At 47.0% G+C, this 26938-nt stretch overlaps 1 protein-coding gene across 3 annotated transcripts in view; it reads right to left on the reverse strand.

The window, feature by feature from the left end:
• The window catches only part of FPGS (folylpolyglutamate synthase), a 45317-nt gene extending 20594 nt beyond the window's left edge, over positions 1–24723 (reverse strand). The window contains exons 1-5 of one of the 3 annotated variants that reach the window (XM_083485866.1): positions 24643–24723; positions 10874–11002; positions 10623–10676; positions 2006–2070; positions 662–776 (exon numbers count right to left, since the gene is read on the reverse strand). In XM_083485866.1, the coding sequence (XP_083341992.1) occupies positions 662–776; positions 2006–2070; positions 10623–10676; positions 10874–11002; positions 24643–24705 (426 nt within the window). In that variant the 5' untranslated portion in view covers positions 24706–24723. Of the gene's footprint in view, positions 1–661; positions 777–2005; positions 2071–10622; positions 10677–10873; positions 11003–11537; positions 11805–22759; positions 23022–24642 lie in introns of those variants that run through there. The other 2 variants (XM_083485864.1, XM_083485865.1) reach the window with 2 other exon arrangements.
• Positions 24724–26938: the final 2215 nt, after the last annotated feature.

The raw sequence follows: 26938 nt of genomic DNA on the forward strand, positions 1-26938 counted from the left end.
AATCTATCAAAGCATACAACAATCAAAAGTTTCTTTTTTATTTAAATGCTTTTACAGCAAAAACAATCACACATCAGAATTATGTGAACTATTTTCTCACTCAAACTTTATGCAACACAGTTCCAGAAATACTTTATAGCAACATTTTGCTAACTTTTGAATACTTTTATTTGATTTTTTAAAAAGAGGAATGGCTGAGAAATGTTTTAAATAAACCAAGATAATTTTAAAAATATATACAAAATGGCAAAAGTGACAGCTCTGAACCCACAAAATCACAACTCTAGGCAGAAATCTACTAATGGAAAACAATCATTTTGCCTTATCAATCCTTCTATTTCTAATGTTCATGCTGTGACTGCCGTTGATGATGTCGCCTAAACACCACCATCCATGCACAAGACAAAGTGGATCAGCAGACGAGGGGAACCTCCAAGGTTTGCAGCAGTATCACAAGAAACCCCCAACACTCTCTTGAAACCACCCCAAAACAGGCCCACAAAGACTATGCATGATCAGCAGCCAGAGAATGACAACTGACTTGGCAGTCTGGTAATGGAATGGGAGATTCTGGGAAAAGGCCATTGCTGACCATCAGGGACAGTGAACAGGAGCCCCTCACACGGCAACACTGGTGGCGAACAGGTTCTACTGCACTCACCTTGCTCTCCTCCAACCGATTATACACCTGCCAGAAGTACTTGCTGAACAGCTCCTTGCTGATGGGCTGCCCATTAATCCGGATCCTCTCGCGTACTTGAACCAGATGTGGAGAACTTTGGAGAGAAACAGACAGACAGAGAGGATTAAGCCCTAGACCCTGTGTGAATCCACCAAGTAGAGCCCAGATATCACTGAATGCCCTGCTGCATTGTCTCCTACAAACTGGTGAAGGGCAGCTGAGGCATGAGGTTGGGCGCCCTCGTGGCTGCAGCAGTGCTGTCGCACGCCAGGATGCAAGGCAGCAACAAGTTGGTAACAGGTGTGAAAGGATGCACATCTGTATCTGCTGCCACCCCCAAAGCTCCCCTCCGCCCCGCTTGGCGCTGTCCTACCTCATCCCAGTCTCAGCACGGCCACTACACATGTTGTCCCACCTGCTCCCTTATAATAATAATAATAATAATAATAATAATAATAATAATAATAATAATAATTTATTATTTATACCCCACCCATCTGGCTGTGTCCCCCCAGCACTCTAGGCAGCTTCCAACAAAACACTAAAATACAATAACCTATTAAACGTTAAAAGCTTCCCTAAACAGGGCTGCCTTTAGATGTCTTCTAAAAGTTTGGTTGTTATTTTTCTCATTGACATCTAGTGGGAGGGCATCTGCCTGGTTCCCTGTAGCTTTGCTTCTCGCAGGGAGGGAACTGCCAGAAGGCCCTCGGCGCTGGATCTCAGTGTCCGGGCAGAACTATGGAGGTGGAGACGCTCCTTCAGGTATGCTGGACCGAGGCCGTTTAGGGCTTTAAAGGTCAGCACCAACACTTTGAATTGGGCTCGGAAATGTACTGGAAGCCAGTGTAGGTCTTTCAAGACCGGTGTTATATGGTCTCGGCAGCCACCCCCAGTCACCACATAGAGCACATTGCAGTTGTCCAAGCGAGAGATAACCAGAACATGCACCACTCTAGTGAGACAGTCCGCAAGCAGGTAGGGTCTCAGCCTGAGTACCAGATGGAGCTGATAAACAGCTGTCCTGGACACAGAACTGGCCTGTGTCACAGAATTGACAGAATTAACAAAACTATAATTCCCAGAGTGGTTTAATGATCAACCCCTCTTCTCAGGGAATCCTTGGAATTGCAGCTTTGAGGGGGAATAGAGACCTCCTAACAACTCTCATCACCCTTCACAAATGACAGCCCCCGGCATTCTTTTTTTGTGGGGTGGAAGCAATGGCTGTTTAAAACTGGTATCATCGTGCTTTTAATGTATGGTGGGAACGTGAACCAAGAGGGGCCTAGCCAGCCCAGCCCTCAACTCAGCAGCACCTACCTGTAGAAACCAGTCTTTAAGCCATAGTTGCGAAGAATGCGTTCTGTGAAGGCGCATGCTGAACCCTGAGGTGGGGGAGAAGCGCGAAATAAATTAACAAGTGGACAAAGGCAAGAAGGGAGGGTGTCCCTTCTTCTAGTAGGAAGGCAGGCTCAAGTTCTACCCACACACTGCTGGTTAAAAAAGAAATCGGGACAGGGAGACATCTGTCTGGCAAGGGGAATCTGGACAAAATTGCTACCCCAGACAACTCAGGTGATTTGATACAGGAGCCCAAGTAATACATTTACATAGCTACTCATTCAAATGGGAGTTCATTTAGAATTGCTCATTAACTTACACTGTGGGTGGGAGGGTGGGGGAGTGAGAATACCGTGAACCATCTGGCCAGGTTAAAGCCTGCAAATCAACCACCATCTGGATGTTTTCTAACCACCCCACCTTTCTAGGACATATCTGGTGCTTTTCCATTCATGAACTCTTCCTTTTGTTCTTTCTTCACAAGAAAAAGGATATTATTCCCATTTTTACAGTTGGAGAACTGAGAGAGATAAAGATTTTGCCCAGGACCAAACAATGGGCAGCCCAGGAAATAATAATAATAAATAATAATAATAATAATAATAATAATAATAATAATAATAATAATAATAATAATAATAATGTGATTCTGGTGAAGGGCTGGCAAGAAATACAATACATAGCAACAATATTATATCCTGCCCTTTTGGCACCCTAACCATAAACCATAAACACAACTGGAAAAACTAGAAGCACTAAAAATGTTTAGAACGTTTTGCTTAAGAACGGCATGTTTTGTGTCCATGTATATCAGAGATAGTCAACATGGTGTCCTCCAGATGTTGATGGTTAGATATGCTGGTTGGGACTGAGGTGAGTTGTATTTTAGCAGTGTCCGGTGGTGTCACATTAGCTACCCCTTGTATATACACACTAATGAATAAATCAAGGTCTGCATCCAATCACACAGAAAAGCCAGACTGAGTCAGTTCTTCAGACTAAGGCTGGGCGATGTTTGGTTTTCAACATTGCGATATATAACCAGCTAAACATCGTTATATACCAACATATCACGATGTCTGAAATAAGAATGGAACTCTATAACAAGGAGGTAACCTGCTTTTTAATAAAGGCTTGCTTTGTAATATGAAGGGAAGCTATTCAGGGGAAACCAAACAACATAAACACAAGAAAAATAAAAACAAAAATCACTCCCCCCAACCCTGTGTAATCGCTAGTGGGGGTGGTTGGGAGGGAAGAGAAGGGAAGCGGGGGAAGCGCATAAAGCAGCATAGGGTTCGGGAACAAATGTGTGAGAAAGCAGAAGGGCTAGGGGAGAACTGAGGAGAGTTCAAGCGTAAGGGGAAGAAAATGGGAAACATACCGAGGGGGGACATAGACACGAGGGAGACACAGGCAAAATATTCTTTCATAAAAGCTTTCCTGTACAGCCCCTGTATAGGAAAAGTTCCAAAGTGCCGAATCCGCCTGGCTCTGTGAAGAGCCCTTGTGACGCCTTCCCAAAACCAGACAAAAGGGATTTTGTAATTTTCCTTAAAATTGACCCTGTGAGGCCAATATTTGGCGCCTCCAAGTGGATCCTCACAGTTATGCATCTTCTCAATTTTGCGGCATCTCAGGACCACTTTCAGCTTGAGGGAGGCGGTGCCAGGGCTCTGGTAGCATCCCAGAGCCCTTGCGCTGTCCTCCCAAGGCCAAACAAAATGGAAGGGCCTTTGTAATCCTCCATAAAATGGCGTCCTGTGGAGGCCAATATTTGGCGCCCCGGCTTTGGGAAGGTGGTGCCAGGGCTCTGACAGCATCCCAGAGCTCTTGCGCTGTCCTCCCAAGGCCAAACAAAATGGTAGGGCCTTTGTAATCTTTCACAAAATGGCGTCCTGTGGAGGCCAATATTTGGTGCCCTGGCTTTGGGAAGGTGGTGCCAGGGCTCTGACAGCATCCCAGAGCCCTTGTGCCATCCTCCCAAGGCCAAACAAAATGGAAGGGCCTTTGTAATCTTCCACAAAATGGCGTCCTGTGGAGGCCAATATTTGGCGCCCCGGCTTTGGGAAGGTGGTGTCAGGACTCTGACAGCATCCCAGAGCCCTTACACCGTCCTCCCAAGGCCAAACAAAATGGTAGGGCCTTTGTAATCTCCCACAAAATGGCGCCTGTGGAGGCCAATATTTGGCGCCCCCAAGTGGATCTTCTAAATTTTGCAGCACCTCAACACCACTTCCGGCTTTGGGAAGGTGGTGCCAGGGCTCTGACAGCATCCCAGAGCCCTTGCGCTGTCCTCCCAAGGCCAAACAAAATGGAAGGGCCTTTGTAATCTTCCATAAAATGGCGGCCTGTGGAGGCCAATATCTGGCACGTCTCAATTGCGCCCCCAACTGGAGCGTCTCAATTTCACACCACCTTACATCAGCACCATGTGCAGAGAAACATCCAGTACTCCAAATCCCGCACTGCGGCTAAGCAAGGCGCCTGGCTTTGGGAAGGAAGCTGCAGGGTCCCAGAGCCCTCCGTCCGTCCTTAAGAGACGCAATACACTTGCAGCAAAATAGCAGAGTGAAATGCATGCACACACACACCCCCGCTGCTTATGTCCGGGGAGTAAGGATTGTTCCGTCTTCACAAACCCCTTCCACATGAGAGACATGTGTCGGTTAAAGTGAGATAAGGAATGGCTCTCCTGAGGTAACAAAACAGAAGCCCCTAAAAGCCCACAGCTGAAGGACACCTTCGTTTCTCAGAAACCATCACTAGAAGAACCACAATAAAGCGCAGTAGTTCCATTGTACCTTTCTGTACAATTCTGGGGCTCCACCACTAGAGGTGCAGTTAGGATTTTTGGGTGGCTGAAACAGCATAGCGCTATGTAAAAATGAGAACAGAATGGTGGACTGGAAACAGCACTAGGTACCTACAGGAAAAGCAGGGCTTGTATGCACTCCCCTAGATAACAGAGAAGGCTCTGCTACTTGAAACGGCATGCAGATCGACAGACTGAAATGAGCATCTGACATACACAGAGGCCAGAAAGGAAAAGGGCTGGGCGATGTCTGGTTTCAGGATCGTGAAATATCAACAGCTAAACATTGCGATATACCGATACAGAACGATGTCTGAAAGAAGGATGGAACTCTGTAGAGACAACCCGGGTAATCCCTTGGCAACTGCTACTACTTAGGGGTCTAAAACTTAAAAAATTTAACTTCCCTTTAACATATTGCTACGACTGTTATTTTACAGTACAGGTAATTTGTAAATTAGCACATTTTCAAAAAAATTAAAGCTGTAGGAGTAATTCGTAGCGTAGATATCAAACGCAAGGTGAGAAAATGTTCCCTAATAGACACGAGGGAGACACAAACACAGAAAGGGAGAAGGGAGGAAGGAGCCATTGGCTGTGAAATATTTTAAACTGTTTTTAATTGTTTCAATTGTTTTAATGTAGAGTTTTAATGGGGGGTGTATTTCTTGGGGTGGGGGGGTAATTGTGAAATGTTCATATGTTAGTTTGTATTTGTATTTTTAGCTTAGTTATTTATGTTAGCTAAATTATAAAAGTTATTTAAGGGGAGAGGGACAGGGGTGTCCCAAGAGAGGGTCCTAGCCAACATGTCCAGGGGAAGTTCCACGGGGGGGGGGGGGATGCACTGGGATACCCAGTCTCAGTGGTTGGCAGCAGAAGGAGGAGTTACTCAAGGGCCAGACCATGTCATTACCAAGGAGGCAGATTTAGTCATTGCCTGCAGGTCTGGTCCTGACCAGAAGGATGCAGGTATCAACAAAGGTGTCCTACATGACCTTAAGGTGCTGCTGTGCAATGCCAGGTCAAAGATCATAAGACCACTGCCATCCATAATTTGAACATGGATGGAGGAGTTGGCCTGGCATGTGTAACAGAAATGTAGTTAGACATGGCAGATGTTCTTGCTCCTGCTTGTCTACCAGGTTTCTCTTATGCACAGCAGCCCAGGGCATGTGAGTGGGAAGGGAGGGGTGGCAGTGATTTTTAGGAAGTTATTAGTTATCACCAGGTGTCCTATTAGGGAGAGAGACCCAGTTTTCTGAGTGCATGTTCTAGAACTTGGGCAATAGGAGCAGTACAGCATTCCTATTGTGGACCGACCTCCTCGCTGCACCAAGGATTCCCTGCCAGAGCTGCTTCGGGTCATGACACATGTTCTCCTGGAGACGCCTAGTTTGGTTGTCCTGAGGGATTTTGACATCCATGCCGACATAACCTTACAAGGGGCCTCTTGGGACTTCGTGTAAAGCATGACCTCCATGGGGATGTTCCTCAATAAGTTTGGCCTGACTCATAGCCATGGACATGAATTAGATCAGGTGCTTTTGCCTCTGTGGACGTAGGTGATCTGACACTAAGTTCCAGTGAAACAAAAGAAGTGCCACGGTCAGAGAACTTCCTGGTGCAACTGGATTTCTCTATGACCCTTCCCCTACACAGAGAGGTGAGACCAATTCAAATGGTCCATCCCTGCTACTTAATGGATCCAAATGGCTCCCAGAGAGTGGTAGGGGATGTATTATCCCATGCTGATTGCCTTTCAGTTGATTCCCTGGTGGCACACTGGAATGCAAACTGTCTGGCTCTGAAGTACCCTCCGATTGCATGGAGCCTGGAAGGCCCCTGTGGTTTTCCCCAGAGGTGAAGGCAACAAAACAATTGTTGAGATGGCTAGAGGGCCAGTGTGGCGAAAAACTCATTCCAAATCGGACCAAACATAGGTTAGAGCTCAATATCTAGCCTACCAAGTGGAGAAAGTCATGGTGAAGAGGACCTTCTTCACCACCTCTACTGTATCTGCAGAAAACAGTACTAGGAGACTCTTTCAGGTGGTTTGTAGCCAATTATTGCCCAGTCTCATCTTTCATTCCTGGGCAAGATGATTGTGTGGTCCCTGAACAACTCCAGGTATATCTGGAGGATGTGGACCATTTGGATCCCTTCCATTTGGGATTCAGGCCCCATCACAGGATGGAAACCGTCTTGGTCGTGCTGGCTGATGATCTCTGGTGGGCTAGGGATAGAGGTGAAAGCTGTTTCCTGGTTCTGCTGGATCTCTCAGCGGCTTTGATACCAATGACCATGGCATCCTTCTGGACCATCTAAGCAGGTTGGGAGCTGAGGGGACTGTTATGCAGTGGTTCCACTCCTTCCTCTTGGGTTGTGTCCATAAAGTGGTGTTGGGGGTGAATGTTTGGACTCCTGGTCATTCACTTGTGGGGTGCCTCAGGGCTCTGTCCTCTCCTGCATGCTTCTTAGTATTTATATGAAGCCATGGACAGAGATAATCTGGGGGTTGGGGCTGGGCTGTCACCAATATGCTGATGACACTCAGCTCTATCTGCTGATGGATGGCCACACCGACTCGGCTGCGGACACACTGACCAGATGCTTGGAAGCTGTGGCTGGATGGCTTCATGGCAGCCGATTGAAACTAAATCCTTCGAAGACAGAGGTCCTATGGCTGGGTCGGGATGGCATGGGGATGAGGGACCAACTCCCTTCTCTTGCGGGGGCCCAATTAGTGCCACTGCCTTCCGTTAAGAGTTTGGGTGTAATCCTTGATGCCTCCCTTTCCATGGAGGCGCAGGTTACAGCAACGGCCAAGGCGACATTTTTCCACCTTCGCCACATCAAGCAGTTGGTCCCTTACCTTTCCCGCCCCGACCTGGCCACAGTGATCCATGCGACGGTCACCTCCAGGCTTGACTGCTGTAATTCACTCTACGTGGGGCTGCCCTTGAAGCTGTCCCAGAAACTCCAGCGGGTGCAGAATGCTGCAGCGAGGCTCCTCACGGGGTCTCTGCCATGGGAGCATATTCACCCAGTGCTTTTCCAGCTGCACTGGCTCCCGGTGGAGTACAGGGTCAGATTTAAGGTGCTGCTTTTGACCTTTAAAGCCCTTCACGGCCTAGGACCCTCGTATCTACGGGACCGCCTCTCCCGGTATGCCCCACGGAGAGCCTCAAGGTCCATAAATAGCAACACTCTAGAGGTCCTGGGCCCTAAGGAAGTTAGATTAGCTTCAACCAGAGCCAGGGCCTTTTCAACGCTGGCTCCGGCCTGGTGGAATGCTCTGCCTCATGAGACCAGGGCCCTGCAGGATCTGATTTCTTTCCGCAGGGCCTATAAGGCAGAGTTGTTCCGCCTGGCCTTTGGCTTGGAGCCAATTTGATTCCCTCACCCTCTTTCTTTTTCCTTTTTCCTTTCTCCTCCTGTGATGAGGCTGCATTTTAATATTTTAATGTTTCAGTATTTTAATTGTTGTATTTTAATCTTGTTTTTAAGTTGTATTCATTCAACTTGTTTTTATTATTGCTTGTTAGCTGCCCTGAGCCCGGCCTTGGCTGGGGAGGGCGGGGTATAAAGAAAAATTATTATTATTATTATTACTCTCATATAAATCAGAACCAGTGAAGGCAGTGAACATCCTGTGTGGGTATCTGGAGACAATTGGGCGATGGATGGCGGTCAATATAATGAGGTGGAATCCCGACAAGACAGAAGTATTGGGGGACGGAGGAGGGCCAGTGTGGGAAATGCCCTGGTCTTGAATGGGGTAACTGTGCCTCTGAAGGACCAGGTACACAATCTGAGGGTGTTTTAAGATGCACAACTGTCCATGGAGATGCAGGTCAATTTTGTATCCAGGGCAGTTGTCTACTACAGTGGTGCCTCGCAAGACGAAAAGAATCCGTTCTGTGATTCTCTTCGTCTAGCGGTTTTTTCGTCTTGTGAAGCAAGCCCATTGATGGATTAGTGGATTAGCGCTATTAGTGGCTTTTAGCGGCTTATCTGCTGATCGGATCAGCTGATAAGCGGCTTAGAAAAGGGGGGGCGGAACCAGCAGGAACTCGCAAGACATTGTCGTCTTGCGAAGCAAGCCCATAGGAAATTCGTTTTGCGAAGCACCTCCAAAACGGAAAACTCTTTCGTCTAGCGAGTTTTCCGTCTTGCAAGGCATTCGTCTTGCGGGGCACCACTGTAGTTCCATTTGGTACACCAGCTGCAACCCTATCTTCCTGTGCACTGTCTTCCCAGAGTGGTACATGTTCTGGTTATTTCCCACTTGGACTTCCACAACATGCTCTATGTGGAGCTAACTTTGAAGGTGACTTGGAAACTATAACTAATCCAGAATGTGGCAGTTACACTGGTGACTGGGAGTGGCCGCTGGGACCATATAACACGGGTTCCGGAGGATCTGCACTGGCCCCCAGTACGTATCTGAGCGCAATTCAAAGTGTTGGTGTTGACCTGTAAAGCCCTAAATGGCCTCAACCCAGTATACTTGAAGGAGCATTTCCACCCCCATCGTTTAGCCTGGACACTGGATCCAGCTCTGAGAACCTTCTCTGCGAGAACTGAGGTTACAGGGAACCAGGCAGAGGGCCTTCTCGGTAATGGCACCCTCCCTAGGAGGCATTTGAAGGCAGTCCTGTATAGGGAAGCTTTTTAATGTTTGATTATGCTTTTATATTTCTCAGAAGCCACCCAGAGGGGCTGGGGTAACTCATTCAGATGAGTGGGGTACAAATATTACAACAACAACAACAACAGTTGTTGTTGTTGTTAAAGAAGCTTAAACAAGAGGGCAAGGTTTATTTTTATTTTCTTTAACTCAGAAGTAAATAACCCAGTTTATTTTTCCACGGGACTAGCAGCAACTTCCAAGAGAGCCCCAGCGGAGGGCAGCAGCAGTTCAAATGGCAGGGCTGGGCAACAACTGGAAGGGGGTCTGGGGAGTCGAGGCCGAAAGGGCTTCCTGCTCTTGTGAGGACCCCAGTATGGCTCGGGTGTCAGGTCTTGTGGGCAGGCAGAGACAGCCCAAAGAAAGAAGAAGAAGAGTTTGGATTTGATATCCCACTTTATCACTACCCGAAGGAGTCTCGAAGCGGCTAACATTCTCCTTTCCCTTCCTCCCCCACAACAAACACTCTGTGAGGTGAGTGGGGCTGAGAGACTTCAGAGAAGTGTGACTGGCCCAAGGTCACCCAGCAGCTGTATGTAGAGGAGCAGAGACGCGAACCCGGTTCACCAGATTACGAGACTACCGCTCTTAACCACTACACCATGCTGGCTCTCAGAGGAAGGAAAGGGACTCCCAGCAAGAAGCTTGGAGCTGTGTCTCCCTCAACCGCAGCCTGGCACCTGCACTTAAAAGAAGCTCATGAGGAAAGTTCCCAGGTAGGCTGCTTTCTTCAGCACCTGCTCTTGTGATTCGCTGCAGGAGGCAGAGGAGAGTTGAGGGGCAGCAGGAATGAGGAGAGGAGCAATGACCAAACTCACGGTTTTCCCCACATCGTGATTTTTGCATAGCACATGCACGCATTGTGATTCACAATATATCACCACATCAAATACTACGAAACCATTACCACGAGGTGGACTTCAGACTGGTTTGGGACAATATTGATATATCACCAAGCCATACGTCATTCAAACACTCTGGAACTGAGCACTCTCAATTCCCCACAGGAAACTGCCCCACATTTCCCCCGTGTGTCAAGGCCTTTGGAACTATTCCAGGTATTGCTTCCCCCCTGCAACCCCTTTCACCTTGCCCTTCGTCCCAGTGACGTGAATGATGTTCAGTTGATCCAGGTCTTCGACCTGCCGGAGAAAAAGTGAATGAACCTTTCAGTTTAGCTGTTCTGGTACTTGCCCGCCGCCCCACCTCATCAGTGCAGGCAGCAATGGCTGCTAATAGAAAGCCCTCCCTCTCCCCCATCCCATCAGTAACCCCAGAAAAATCAAGACTGCATCGCATCACGGCCAGGGGCCTCCCACAATCTTCCCAACCTCCTCACCTTCAATCCACTTTGTTCCAAAAAACCTTTCATGGCTTCCAGCTGTGCCTGGGGGTCTCCTCGCTCTCGTTTCACTTGTTCCAGGTAGCTAGCGTTTGTCTGGAGCGTATTCAGAGTCCGAATGGCATCCTAGAAGGCATAAGAGGCAGTGGTTAATTGCTTCCCCACTTTTGGTCAGCCTTGTAAATAACCACACAGCAGTTACTAGCCTGCAAAGACAGTTGCCTGGCTGGCTGAGGAGGAAGGGGAAGCACTACTCCTTCTTCCATGGGAACAGACGGAACTGACTTGTACAGAGACCACAGGGTTCATTTACCTCAGAGATGTCTACACTGCCCGGCAGATGCTCCCTAGGTTGTTCCCAGACCTACCTAATGATCACAAGGACTGGACTTGGGAACCTACTACAAGCAAAGCACATGCTCTACCCACTGAGCTATAGCCCACCAGCTTTCTATGCTGGGCGTGGAAGGGAATCAGAGCACCCCATCTGTCCTCCACCAACCCACTCACTCGCCTGCACACAATTCCTTGTTGGCTATTGCAACCAGGCTGGTGCCTGAACGCAAGACCTGTTTTTCAGCCTTCTGTTATGGAAAACAAGAAATCAGCCACTCCAGGTCAATGCTAACAATCTCCTCTCTGCCCCATTCAAAAAATAAACCTGGAATTGTGATGCCCCTGTCCGCGGTTCCAGATTCTCACTGCGCACTCCAGTGGCTGCAAGAAAGCAGGGGACAGGAGCACAGGAACCTCTTTTCTTAACGCCTGCTTTCCAGCTGGTCCTCTGCCTTTTCATGTCTGAATTCTGCCACAGGCGGCAGGTCCACTGGAGAATCCGCACCCTTTCCCTCTTGGGAGAGGAATCTGCCTTCCTTGCTCCTCTGAACACACCAGTAGTTCCATGCACGTGGTCAGTGTTTACCCCCCCCCAACAAACAAGATAATGACCTTCCTGTAGCTTATGACACACGTGCCTCTTCCTCAACAGCTCAATCACATGTCTAGGGGCGTAAAGTACTAGTTAACTGAAAGCACATTTTTTTAAAAAACCCAGAAACAGAAAAAGCACAGGCTCTTCCTGCCTCCACCAAGCAAACTGTAAGGGCAGTGAGGGAAGCTGGCACATTGTCAACACGGCCATCAATGAACTCAGGCCACAGAGCAGTCAAAGAGCAAGGAGCTGGGGACTCAGCAAAAAGATACGAACCCAGTGGCTATTAGCAAAGCTGCTGATGTGAACAAAATGAAGGCACATTTTAAAAGGCAGCTACCATATTTTTTGCACCATAACACTCACTTTTTTCCTCCTAGAAAGTAAGGGGAAATGTCTGTGCGTGTTATGGAGGGAATGCCTACGGGTGGCGGGGGGGGGGTCTGCTGCAGTCGTGAGAAGATCCATGATTCCCCTTCCTTCCCTCCTCCGTGGCTCACTTTGAAACAGCAAAGCGGGAGAAGAGCCGCTGAGTGGGGAGGAGAGAGGGGCAGAGAGCCTGCTTGCTTTAAAGGAGCAAAGTGGGAGAGGAGAGGAGCCGCTTACACGAGTGTAAGCGGCTTCTGTCCGGTTGGTTCCTTTAAAGCAAGCAGGCTCTCTGTCCCTCTCTCCTCCCCACTCAGCTCGCTAAATAGCAGCAAAGTTTTTCAGCTCGCTAAGCCGAGGATGAGCGGGGAGGAGGGAGAAAAGCAGAGCCTGCTTGCTTTAAAGGAGCAAAGTGGGAGAGGAGAGGAGCCTTCTCCCCTTATACCCCTCTTCTTCATTATTAGCAGCATCCTTCTCCACCCACCCCACGCATGCTCCTTGTCCCTTGAGTGCTTTTCCTTCCCTCCCCACTTAAAACGTGGTTACAAAGCGCGGATCCACATGGATCCTCAGGATTTTTGCATTGGGCTACTCCAAACTCACTGTCAGATCACATGTCTGTGGCCACAGCATGAACCACAAAAATCATACATCCACTGTTTCATTTAGAATATTTTTTTTCTTGTTTTCCTCCTCTAAAAACTACGTGCGTGTTATGGTCGGGTGCGTGTTATAGAGCGAAAAATACGGTAAGTAATCTTATGACTGGGAGGAGGAAGAAGAAACCAAGAGCATAGCTGTCAACTTTTCCCTTTTCTTGCAAGGAATCCTATTCGGAATAAAGGAATTTCCCTTTAAAAAAGAGAAACGTTGACAGCTATGATCAAGAGAAGCATCAGAGAGGAGACCCTGACCAAAGACAAAACTTTTATCTTCCCTCTAAGGCACTTTGGAAGAGTTATGAAGATTTTTGCAGGATGTGTTTAATTTATTACGTATTTATTTCATAAGATTTATACACCACTTGATTGTACAAAAAAACAACAACCCTCAAAGCCATTTACAAAAAAAGTAAAATCAAGAAAAAAACACAGCCAAACCTTAAAAAGTATACAGGAGTTAAAATACTAAAACAGATTAAAATTACTTCTACTTTCTAAGCATCCGGGTAGGCTTGGCAAGCACGAAAGAGAGTACAGTGAAGGCTCCTGCTTAAATTCAATAGGCTAGGAGTTCCATAGTGTTGGCATTGCCACACTAAGCGATTGCAAGACAGGTGTTGTTTGGCACCTGTAGCCACACCAATTCACTGTACAAAGCGAGTGGGCACAGGTGGGGTAAGGAAATCTCATGAGTAAACAGGCCCAAGCTGTTTTGCTACCCAGGTTTTTCTTGTTTTACAGGGCACAATTTGCAGATTTCTGTATGCTTTTAATTGTAATACAGTGGTACCTCAGGTTAAGTACTTAATTCATTCTGGAGGTCTGTTCTTAACCTGAAACTGTTCTTAACCTGAAGCACCACATTAGCTAATGGGGCTTCCTGCTGCCACTGCACGATTTCTGTTCTCATCCTGAAGCAAAGTTCTTAACTCGAGGTAATATTTCTGGGTTAGTGGAGTCTGTAACCTGAAGCGTATGTAACCTGAAGCGTATGTAACCCGATGTACCACTGTATATGGACCCCCCCAAAAAACACATACTTTTATGCTATGCTTTATGCTTTTTTAAGTTTTGTGAGTTGCCTGGAGACACTTTACCTGGCTATCAGCTAACAGGCTGAACATTTAATAAAGATTACCTTACAAGGCTTTTGTAAGGATTATCATTGGGAGGTAGCTACATGTTATTATATGATATGTATTACACAGCTGCCCCCCAAAGTCCTCAAAAGTGCTTCACAGGCTTTTCCACATTAATTCTTACACACACCCCTGTAAAGTAGGTCAGCACTATTATTACACCTGGGGCCAAGAACCTGAGGGGGAATGGCTTGCCTGATGCTGAGATTTGTAGTGGGAGTGAGAAATTATGGTGAACAAACTCCATGAAGAAGATGGTGTTGAATAACTGCCCCCAGATGGACCAGAAGGAAAGCTCAGCTAGCTATTCATTCTGTCCTTTTAATAAACCTGAAAAGGACTTAAAATGTTCACAGTGCAGCTTCCTTTTCTGTCAAAATGATGTACACCAGGGGTAGAAAATCAGCCCCAACTCCAATCCCATCAGCCCCAGTCAGCATCGCTAAAGATACTGGGAGTTGTAGTCTGAGAACAGCTGGGAGGTCAGTTTCCCCAGAGAACTGCCTCCTCCCCCATGAATGCCAAGATCATCCTAAATTTGCCATCTTAAAAGTTAAAAGGTAATGGACTGGAAGAGAGCCAAGAAACTGAAGTTTGATCCAAATAAGACTGCCTTGGTCACGCTGGTTGATAAATCTCAGGTGGGCTAGGGACAAGGGTGAAAGCTGTTTCCTCATTTCGCTGGATCTCTCAGCGGGTTTTGATACCGTCAACCATAACATCCTTCTGTACCATCTACAGGGGCTGGGAGCAGAGTTTTGCCGTGGTTCCGCTCCTTCCTCCTGGGCCGTGTCCAGAACATGGTGTTGGGGGATAAGTGTTCAGACCCCTGGGCTCTCATTTGTGGGGTGCCTCAGGGTTTTGTCCTCTCCCCCATTCTTTTTAACATCTACATGAAGCCGCTGGGAGAGATCATCAGGGGATTGGGGCTGGGTGTTCATCAGTATGCAGATGATACCCAGCTCTACCTCTCCTTTAAATCAGAAACAGTGAAGGTCCTGTGTGTCTGGAGGCAGTTGGCAGATGGATGGCAGCTAACAGATTGAAGTTGAATCCTGACAAGACAGAAGTACTGTTTGGGGGGACAGATGGCGGGCTGGTGTGGAGGACTCCCTGGTCCTGAATGGAGTAACCGTGCCCCTGCTCTGGTTTTGGTGTTCCGTTGTGCCAGAAGTAGTTTAGTCCTGTCGGCCACATGACCCGGAAAGCTGTCTGTAGACAAACACCAGCTCCCTTGTCCTGAAAGCGAGATGAACGCCGCAACCCCACAGTCGCCTTTGACTGGACTTAACCGTCCTTTACCTTTACCTTTTACCTTGGAGGGAAACAAGCTCCTTACCTACTTTCTGCAGAAAAGCAATTTAAGTGGACAGGGATAGAAGCCTATTCAAAAATAGGCTGCATATCTCTGCTACAAGCTGGTGGGTAACGGTCTGTCCACTGCTATAATAAGCAACTTCCTCATTTGCCTTGTATGTGAGATACTGTACTTGCTGGCACAGGGATGTGGAATTACTATACGCACGCTGAGCTCACGAGGCGAGGTGAAGATCAGGCTACTCCCACGCTCCACTTGAAAGTGGTCGGACTGTGCGCTCAGTAGAAAGGCATTGCAGGCAAAAGGTCCCATGTCCAATTACTGGACTCTCGAGGTAGGGCTGTGGAAATCCCTTGCCTTAAGCTCTGGAGGGCTGCTGCCCATCAGTGTAGGCCAGGAGTCAGCAAACCTTTTCAGCAGGGGGCCAGTCCAATGTCCCTCTGACCTTATGGGGGGCCAGACTATTTTTTTTGGGGGGGGGAATGAACAAACTCCTATGCCCCACAAATAACCCATTTATTTTAAATAAAAGGACACATTCTACTCATGTAAAAACACGCTGATTCCCGGACTGTCTGTGGGCTGGATTTAGAAGGCAATTAGGCCGGATCTTGCCCCCGGGCCCTAGTTTGCCTACCCATGGTGTAGACCAGCGATTCTCAACCTGTGGGTCCCCAGATGTTGCTGGACTACAACTCCCATCATCCCTGAGCTCTGGCCTTGCTAGCTAGGGATGGTGGGAGTTGTAGTTCAACAACATCTGGGGACCCACAGGTTGAGAAAGGCTGGTGTAGACTGTGCTGAGCTAGATGGAACAAGTGTCCTGGCTCAGCATATGGCAGCTTCAACCCATACAGAAGCAAGAGGGCTGGAATTTTATTTTCTCCTTAAGTGAAGGGCCATAGCTCAGTGGTGGAGCATCTGCTTCCAGGTGGAAGGCCCCGGCGGGTCCCTGCCTGAAACTCCAGAAGGCCATTGCCAGTCACTAGGCTAGACTGTCAGTGGTCCGACTCAGGATAAGGTAACTTCCTGCATTCTGGGGGAAGCTATTACTCCCCCCCCCCCCCGGACGCCCTACGCAACCAAGCAGCAGCCAACCACTCCTTCACAACATGTCACTAGTGTAGTGTTCTCCTGTTTTCCTTCTTATCTCTCCTCCCACCTCCAAATTATAGGTTATGATCAGCTGGTGTGGCCTAATAAAGAAACAGCTAGATTTAGTAAAGCGAACGTTGGGTTTTGAGTTTCACCTCAGGCAGGCAGTCCTTTGGCCAGATGAGGGTATACTGAGGGCCAGGGTGCTGCTGTGTGAAGTTTAAGAGGCCCCACGGAATAACACACACTGATTTACATTTGCACTGATGCAGAGGTGAGGATGCAACAAAAAATGAACCATCAAATTAAACAATCTGTCTACCTTATTCTTTCTTACTTAGCTTATATGACGATGTTTAATGTTCACAAGATCGTATCAGACTGATAATGGCTCTTTTAGAGTCTGTTCCTCCACCGCCCATGTCCTTTACAAAACAAAAACAAAAACCAATTATGTGAAACTTGAAATTTATCAGGCACCGCAGCCAGCTATGTAAAATGGGTACAAAGATCTCAGGCCCCAAGCACACATTATGTATTTATTATTATTTATTCAATTTACCGTATTTTTCGCTCTATAACACGCACCTGACCATAACACGCACATAGTTTTTAGAGGAGGAAAATCCGTAGGCATGCCACCCGTAGGCATTCCCTCCATAACACGCACAGACATTTCCCCTTACTTTTTAGGAGGAAAAAAGTGAGTGTTATGGTGCAAAAAATACGGTATATCCTGCTCCTTCTGAAGGAGCCCCAGGTGGCAACCAGATCATTAATAATTTTAAAGACTTTTTTAAGACCTCTAAAAACAATTAAAAACATTAGATTTCACTCAACTAAGTTTTCTTGACAGCAGACACACTGAAATTGATATACCCTAGTTAAAAAGGTAAAGGTAAAGGACCCCTGACAGTTAAGTCCAGTCGCGAACGACATTCATCTCGCTTTAGAGGCCCAGGGAGCCGGCGTTTGTATACAGACAGTTTTTCCAGGTCATGTGGCCAGCATGACTAAGCCACTTCTGGCGCAACGGAACACCGAAACCAGAGGAGCGCACAGAAACGCTGTTTACCTTCCCGCCAGAGCAGTACCTACTTGCACTTTTTGGTGTGCTTTCAAACTGCTAGGTTGGCAGGAGCTGGGACAGAGCAACAGGAGCTCACCCCGTTGCGGGGATCTGAACCGCCAACCTTCTGATCAGCAAGCCCAAGAGGCTCAGTGGTTTAGACCATAGCGCCACCCGCGTCCCTATACATTGGTACCTCGGGTTACATACGCTTCGGGTTACATACGCTTCAAGTTAGACTCCGCTAGCCCAGAAATAGTGCTTCAGGTTACAGACTCCGCTTCAGGATGAGAACAGAAATCGTGCGGCGGTGGCACAGAGGCAATGGGATGCCCCATTAGCTAAAGTGGTCTTCAGGTTAAGAACAGTTTCAGGTTAAGAACGGATCTCCAGAACGAATTAAATACTTAATCCGAGGTACCACTGTATCCTAGTTCGACATATCTATTGAGTAGGGCCAATATAACTTCTATTGAGTAGTTACCATGAATATCCCAGCAGGGAGTGACATGCTTGTAAAGGCAAGTTGATAAAGATGCCTCGGGTGGCAATAGGCCAGGAGCAGGCAATGTGCTAAAAGCACTTTTGCTTCTTGTTCTGGCCACATTCATCACTTTCTCACTTCTCCACCACCTCACCCAACTCACGTGCAGGGCCATGAGACAATGCACTGACTATACTGCTTAAGGCTGCACATTTGGAAAAATACTCTATGTTAAAAAGAAGCAGAAAATAGTTCCCCGGAAGCAGACAGGAAAGGTAGCATACAAATGTAGTAAATAAAAATCAGTACAGTGGTACCTCGGGTTAAGTACTTAATTTATTCCAGAGGTCCTTTCTTAACCTGAAATTGTTCTTAACCTGAAGCACCACTTTAGCTAATGTGGCCTCCCGCTGCCACCGGAGCACGATTTCTGTTCTCATCCTGAAGCAAAGTTCTTAACCTGAAGCACTATTTCTGGATTAGAAGAGTCTGTAACCTGAAGGATATGTAACCTGAAGCGTATGTAACCCGAGGTACCACTGTATAGATTTTTATTCGATGCTCTCTTACTGATGTGTGTAGTTTCTATCTGTGGGGAGATAAGACAATTGGGCCTGGACAATTTTTCTATATATTGTTTAAAGTCCACCCTCTCTCACCACCAAGGAAATACAACAAGTGAGTAGTAAGAGAGCCCATATAAGTAACGCTGACCCCGCCACTAAGTAGAAGAATAGAAGCATAACCACCCCACCCCACCCCACTCACCATTCCCTCTTCCCCTATTTCTTTTTCTTTCTTTCTTTCTTTCTTTCTTTCTTTCTTTCTTTCTTTCTCTTTCTTTCTTTCTTTCTTCTTAATTGTTTAAACCAGTGATGACCAAACTTGCCCCTCCAGCTGTTTTGGGACTACAATTTCCATCGTCTCTAGCTAACAGGACCAGTGGTCAGGGATGATGGGACTTGTAGTCCCAAAACAGCTGGAGGCCCAAGGTTGGCCACCACTGGTTTAAACCAATTCATGAACCAAGAACCTGTACATGGACCACTAATAATGAAACATATGTTGTAGATACTTTTCCACATTTATTATGCTATTTTTGTGATACAGTGGTACCTTTGGTTGTGAACGGGATCCGTTCCAGAGGCCCATTTGCAACATGAATAGAACGCAACCTGCAGTGGTGCGTCAGCGCACATGCAATTTGCCGCTTCTGCACATGACGTCATTTTGCACGTCTGCACATGCACAAGCGGCGAAACCCGGAAGTAACCCTTCCCGGTACTTCCGGGTCGCCGTGGGGCGCAACCTGAAAAAACGTATCATGAAGCAAACGTAACATGAGGTATGACTGTATACAAATGGCATGAGAAAACTTGGTATACTTGTTTGCATAACATTATTCTTGTTTATAAAACCCAATTTAAAAAAAAAAGGCCACATCATGATAGTTGTTTCATAACATTTGACATATTGCTAATCATGTGGGGGAAACAGTGAAGCTGATTGTCACTTTGCCCACAAATTGTATAGCTTTGCTGGCTTAGCTCTCTCCTGCAGGGGGCAGCAAACCACAAGAGCAGATGCTCACAAATGAAGGCAGAATGACTGGGAACTATGGTATCCTCAGAGGAGACACTGATTTTTTGTTTTAGAGCAAGGCTAGGGGCACCAGGCTGGTAGGTTATGTTGTTTAAGCCTCTTCCCCTCCCTCCTCTCTCCATGTGTGAGAATGCATGCACCCGTCTGTGGCCCCCTTGTCAGAGCTGGCTTCCTCTCCCGCCTCTCCCATTGGCAATCGTCAGGAAAGAATCATCCGCTGTGAGCTGCTCTGATGAAATCGATTAGGAAATCCCTTTCACCCTCATTCCACCTTCCCACCCTGCCTCCAACAACTTTGTGAAGGGAGTGGAGAAGCCGGTTAGGCTTAAAAACAAATAAAAAAACACAGATCTGCTGCCAGCTCCCGCTTCACAAACCAGGTTGCACGTCGAATGTTTTCCTAAGATGCAGAGTCGCTCCCACCAGAACTACCCAACCAAGCTTAGGCAGCCGCTCATGAGGTTGTGGTGGTGGTTTTGGAAGAAAAAGGGGGGGTATGTGAGATGTGGGGGGTGTCATGGGGGTGTGGGGCTGTGGTTTGTGTAAATTACAGTGGTACCTCGGGTTCTGGAGGTCTGTTCTTAACCTGAAACTGTTCTTAACCTGAAGCACCACTTTAGCTAATGGGGCTTCCTGCTGCCGCTGTGCCGCTGGAGCACAATTTCTGTTCTCATCCTGAAGCAAAGTTCTTAACCTGAAGCACTATTTCTGGGTTAGCGGAGTCTGTAACCTGAAGCGTATGTAACCTGAGGTACCACTGTACTTAAATAACTCTTAAATTAGTTGAAAAAAATTTTTTTAATTGTATGTGTGCAATTAACATTAGTTTACTAAATTTAATGCCCTTAAAACTGCATAGAACATTAATATATTCTCCAGAAATCTTTAATGGTTTAGCTAAAGCATGAAATCATTGAGTTTATTTTCATTTATGCATCAAACTTAATTCCACCCCCCCCCCTCAATATTTTCCCAGATTATTTGTATTCACTATGATTAAAGGTTAGTAAAAATGTATCTGCTTTAGTAGCAGTAGTAGCAGTTGTCAGGACATTACCATGTTTGCTGTCCATCCTTGTTTCAGACATTGTGATACACTGGAACATTGCAATGTTTAGGTAGTGATTTATCGCGATGTTGAAAACCAAATATTGCCTAGCCGCTGTGGACAATGCCTGAAAAATTCAACTGACACAAGGGTGGCTAATCAGTGGCTCTATTGATTGGACTGCGGCGCCCATCTGCTCCAGTCAGCTGGGCAAAGGTCAGAAATGATGGAAGATGCGGTTTAACAACATTTTGAGGACACCAGACTGGCTGCCCTTTGGGATACAGGGTTTAAAATGGATGGATGGACGGACACACACACACACACAAAAAGGCATTGAATGTTAACCTGAAACAAGTTAGGTGGCTACAAAAAAACCCCTATGGGGCCAATTGTGGAGTGGGAAGCATAAAATCCAGTGGCGTAGCGTGGGGGGTGCAGGGGGTGCCGGCCGCACCGGGTGCAACATCTGGGGGGGCGCTCACACTCGCAGCTCTCTGCCCCTACCTGGCTCACTCACTCACTCTCTCTCACTGCAGTGCTGGCTGTGCGAATGCGATCCGAGCCGCTGGGTTGCCGCCCACTGTGGAGGGGGGCTGCCAGGCGTGCGGTGCAGAGAGAGAGCAAGGGACTATCTGGGGGAGGGACAGCGCATCGGCCGCCCAGCGCAGCGCTGAGCGCGGGAGAGAACCACACCAGGCAGCAGCAAGAAGAAGCTGGCAGCGGCGGCAGGTTAGGGGCTAGGGGGCGCAAATTACTTGCCTTGCCCCGGGTTAGGGGGCGCAAATTACTTGCCTTGCCCCGGGTGCTGACAACCCACACTACGCCGCTGATAAAATCACAACAAAATCGACCACTGAGAACAGGGAATGATTCCTTAGAGCACTACTACTGCCACCTAAGTCCAAAATGTGCTTGCTAGGGGCTGATGGAAACAGTTCAAAACATCTGGAGGACACCAGTCAGTGAAGGCTGGGTTGTGGGGCCAGCCAGATCAACAAAAGCCCCCTCCCCAAGTTCAGTCTCTAGAATTGCCACCTAAAAAAAAAACGGACCACAGACATCTGTTGCTGAGGTCTTAAGAGCAGGGAACGTGCAACCCTCCAGGCGCTGCCGGACTCCCTTCATGCTTTGCCAGAAAAGCCAGCAGCAAAGGATGATGGGATTTGGAGTCCAAAAACATGTGGAAGCACATGCCTCAAGAGAGCCAGGTCTTCCGATCACCTGGCTATATCTCCCTCCCTTGTTTTAAAAGTGATTTGCCTCTAACTGACAAACGTGTATTCCAATTTTGCTTTCTTTTGTTTGCGGTTACTGTTTTATCTGTGGAAAAACTAATACAACTACCTATTTCAAAATAGTAGTAGTAGTAGTAGTAGTAGTAGTAATAGTAGTAGATTCGACACTATAGTTTTGTTCCTTCCCTTTCTGGCTCGGAATCTACTACACAAGAAAGTACAGTATAAAGTCGGGTCCCCGTCCCCCGTCCCCCCGCAATGTGCAATACATTCGGCTTGGAATGAAATTCATTCCTCGAGTCTGCAAGTCGCCAGGGCTGAACTTGAAAAAATAAAAGGTAGGGCGACAGCCTATTAAACTAACGCAAATAAATCGAATTAATATCCAGCACTAGAATCCACCCCGCCCCGTGAACACACCAATAAAACAAAACAAAACAGGACTGCAGCCTAGAAAGCTAATGCAACGGAAAGAAATCGAATTAAAATTCGGTGCCAGCGTTAGAAATCACTAACCACGCGCACACCAATGAAATGAAACGAAATATAAAACAATGCAAAACAGGGAAGCAGATCAGGGAGGCGTCCACGCCGCAATCTTTTTGGCGCGTGCAAAAAGCATTCCTGCTTACTCGTGGCTGCCCGGACGCTTAGAAATGCTGGTGCGAATTTCAAAACTGGCCTTTTTGTTTGCTTGTTTAATATCTTTAACTTTAAGGGGGAAATTGCATGTGTGTGTTTTACTGCCTCTCTCCAAGGCTTCCGTTTCTTTGGAGTGGGGGTCGCTTGCACCCCCGCTTCACGGAACCAGCCCACCGACCAATAGTTGCAGCAGGTGCGAGCGTGGGAAGAGGATCCCTGCCTGCGCGCCGGCTGACGCAACCCCCGCCGGGCTTGCAAGGGGGTCTCCGGCGCCCCGGCGGTGCCTCACCTGGTACTCCATCCTGGGCGCGTGGGCCGGGCGGGCGCTGAGCCACCTCCGGGCGCCCAGACGGGGAGCCTGCACCCGCTGCTGGAGGAAGGCCAGGTGCAGAGCGCGGACCCGGCGCGAGCCCATCGCAGGCGCCTCCCCCCCAAGCACAACTTCCCCAAGCCGATCGTAAGCCGCGGCCGCACCACGCCGCGAAACCCTCCCGGCTGCGCGCAGGCGCGGAAGCGGCCCTGAAGCCAGAGCGGCCATCTTTGCGGGTGGTAGTAGAGGGGGCCCCAGGCCGTTTTGCGCAGAAGCAACCAGTAGAACCAACCCGGCCATCTTTGGGAAGGGCGATTCCCTTTCTTGCCCCGCCCCCTCCCGCGTCCCTCACTTGCCGCTATAAATCAAACCACAGGTAGAGGTAGGAAGTGGCAGAGAGGTGCGCGCACGGGCGCGGGGCTGCTTCTCCGTGAAAGGGACGCGGACGTGTCAGATCAGATTTAACCATAGCTGTCAACTTTTCCCTTTTCTTGCAAGGAATCCTATTCGGAATAAGGGAATTTCCCATTTAAAAAAAGGGAAACTTTGACAGCTATGCATTTAACACAAACTGGATTTGTTTCAATCAAACCCACAGTTTCGTTGTAAAAGAACATGTGGAAACGCAAGGTCCTCTGAGACCCGTAACACAATTTGAAATTTTATTTAAGCACGATGGGGGTTGGGGGAAGAAGAGATTGGTTTTCAAACTGTACATCACATTTCTTAGTATAATTATGAAACTCCTCAAAAAGAGTTAGGGTGCTGGATATTGGCACACAAATTATTCCCAGGGACTGAAATAAAATTTGGGAATCGCAACCCTTAAAATCCTTAGAGAAAACTCATTAAAATTACTACACAAATGGTATTATACCCCTTTGCAAAGGTCAGAAATGTTTTATATCACCTAATTCTTGGAGGGTGATAATATTGGTGCATATTATCATTTACAGGAATGTCGGTTGGTGTGAGATTTTTGGGATTTAATTTCGACAGAAATTAAAGCATTGTTCGCTGCACAAAATTACTGTTGACAGATATTTTTGATGATATATTGTGAAAAGAATTGGTCTTATGTATGATCTTGGCAGCATGACGAGTGGTTGCAACTCAGTGGAAAACAGCCCAAAATCTTACACCGGAAAATAGCTATAATGGAGCAAATCAGACATAATTTGAAATTTTTACAAGGACTAGAAGCTCCAGACACATTTTAGATGATTTGGCATTCTTTTATGACATATACACCAGAACCACCACTTTCAATAAAACCTTCATCACAAAAGCCTGGCAAATCTGAAACTTGACTTCATGACCTGATACAAGTTGATAGTCTTCTCTTGGGCTTTGTTTTTTAAACTCATGTGCAACAACTCACTCTACATGCCGTTTGATTGTTTTTCATCTTTTAATATTTGCCCGTTGTTATAATTGTTCTCTCTGTTTTATATACTTTATAAAATGAAATAATAATAATAATGCTTTACCCCCAAAAAACTCACTCTCTGGTAGAGAACAGTCCACTCCACCTTCTGAGTTTACACTGAGTTTAGCCGGTTCTGCAGTTTACATTGATACAGTATATCTAACATCTCCAGATATCTCAAGAGCTGTCACATGGAAGACAACTTGCTGCTCCAGAGTACAGGACCGGAACCAACTGATTCAAATTGCAAGAAAGGAGATACTGACTAAGCATTAGGAAAACCTTTCTGAGCAGGAGCCACCAGTAACTATTTATTATGACCACAATCTGTTGTTTTTCATCTCTAGGGGCAGATTTCACATTGGTGAAGCTTCTTAAAAATATATTTCACATTGTTCAGACCTCCACCTAGGTAGGATGAAGGCAAATTTACCTTGTATGTTTCTTTGAACTTTCTTCTTTCCATTATGACTCTCCAGAAGGAAGGTCTGATCATTCCTTCTGCCCTGTGGCAGAACGCGTGCTGGGCAGCCTAACAGTTCCCAAAACTAGTTAAACTACAACTAAACAGAGGTCACTGGAGGCTGCATTCGGTACAGAGTCTCACCCTGGGTTTGTTTGTTTGGTTAGCCTATGACTCAGATATGCTTGAGCCATGTCCTACTACAATGCTACTCAGATGTGCTTTTTAAAGACAGTCAGTCACATCCACACCATGCGTTTAAAGAACTCTGAGAGCTGCTGTATACCCCTCGCAGAGTTCCAACTTCCAGCACCCTTAGCGAGCGGCAGTTCCCAGGACTCTTTTGGGAGAAGCCATTCAGATCATCTCACCTCAGCCACAGTCTTGTGAGAAGACCTGGTGTTGTAAACAAAAATTGCCCTTTTCCCTTATGGGGTATCCAAGAGCCCATATAGAGTCCTTACATGGGTGCCCTATTAGTAGGAAAGAATAACAGAGGCCAACCAGAGAATATTGAGAAGCAAAGCAGCTAGTAAGCCTGATCTCTATTGATCTGTTGCAACAGGGTGCTCCCCTCACACGGAGGAGGGAGGAGGAACCCAGAAAAATGGCGTGCAAGGCCTTATCAAGACTTTTGAAAATGCTACCCTGTAGATCAAGACCACCCCCAGAAACATCATACATACATCACAGAAGGGGTGTAACCTAAGACCAACCCTCAGATACATCATACCTACATCACAGAAAAGGTGGTCTAAAACAGAAATTTGAATGTTTTTTTTCTCTTGTCCTTATCTCCTGTCTGGCTGGTTACTTGATTGGATACTCTGCTTCCTAGATTGGATTGCCTGGGGAGCCTGGCCAGTCTTTTGTAATGATAAATACTTAGTTCCTGGGCCAGGTCACAGGCTCACACCCTATTCTTATCTTAAATGTGCCCTTAAGACAGGATTTGTGAAGGAAAAGACAATGGAGAGGTTTCCCACTTTGACCTTGCAGAGAAAACATTTGCTCAGTTTAGGAATCAAAATGGTTCCAGGTTGGTTTTCCTGTTCTGATCTATGTACGTGCTTGGTTGGTAAGCTTATGAACATTACCATATATCTAAGACCTCAAAATTCCTATCACACTAGGCAAGTCCTCTTCTCTCAGCTGCCCCACCCCCTTCTACTAAGTAATAACATTGACCTACCTTACAGGACGGTTGTGACTGTCCAGGTTGTTGCAGGAATTTATGTATAGGTTGGGGGGGGTTGCCCCTCCAGCAGATATCATGCACATGCAGCCCACTACCAAAATCAGCACAATCACTTTTGTGACTTTTGTGATTTGTCCCCACAAAACACTTCATCACGGTTTCTTCCTATCTATTCAAAGGGCCTTTGCTGCACGATACCAAATGTAAGAATTCACTGATAAATGTATCTATGTACTGGCTCACTGGGAAAACTTCAGAAATTCATCTAGACATGTGAGCTCAGCTACTCAGCAGCCCCTCTGCCTGAATGATAATTCCTGGCATCCTGATACCTGAGTACCAGACAGGTAGCCATTCCAGAAATAACAAACCCAGATGAAGACAAAAGGGTGGGATTAACTTGGCTGGGAAACAGGGAAATGTAAATATATTTTTTGTTACACTTGATGGGTGTTTGGTAGAGGGCAAGGGGAACCATGGGGCAGGGTCCAGGATGCTCAGATTACTGCCACCAGACCTCCCCTTTCATGATGTAACCATGATGTAGTTTGGGGGGGGTGTAACATGGGGATTAGCAGCTAATAAAAGTTTGGGGGCTCTTTTGTTTGGGGCTTCCATCTTTTTCCACCTTGTGGCAGGTGGGAGTCCTGTCATGACAGTCTTCAATAAAGACCAAGCCTACTGGCTGCTGTTTTGCTCTGGTATTCCTGGCTGATGTCCTTTTTTTTTGTCCAAGGGAGCCCTCAGATTTCTCCGTTAACAATGTCACAAAAGCCAAAAACTGCAGCCAGGTTGTTGAGTGGATCACCTGGACAGGTACATTACACCAGTGCTGAGGGAACTGCACACAGGACCATGTTTCAAGGTCCTGTTGTTTATGCACATAACCCTGAACAATTGGGGTCCATGTTACCAAAAAGACCATCTATTTCTCTCTGTATAGACCTGTAAGTTTGCTTTGATCCTCCTGAGAAATTTTACTTGTGGCGCTGCAAAATATCATAGAGCATTTGCTGTTTCCCTTGTACTACGGAAAGCCATCACCTTCTGCTGTATGTGAAGTGTGAT

This window comes from Podarcis liolepis (assembly GCF_965112155.1).
Source record: "Podarcis liolepis genome assembly, chromosome: Z".
Taxonomy (NCBI): Eukaryota; Metazoa; Chordata; class Lepidosauria; order Squamata; family Lacertidae; genus Podarcis; species Podarcis liolepis.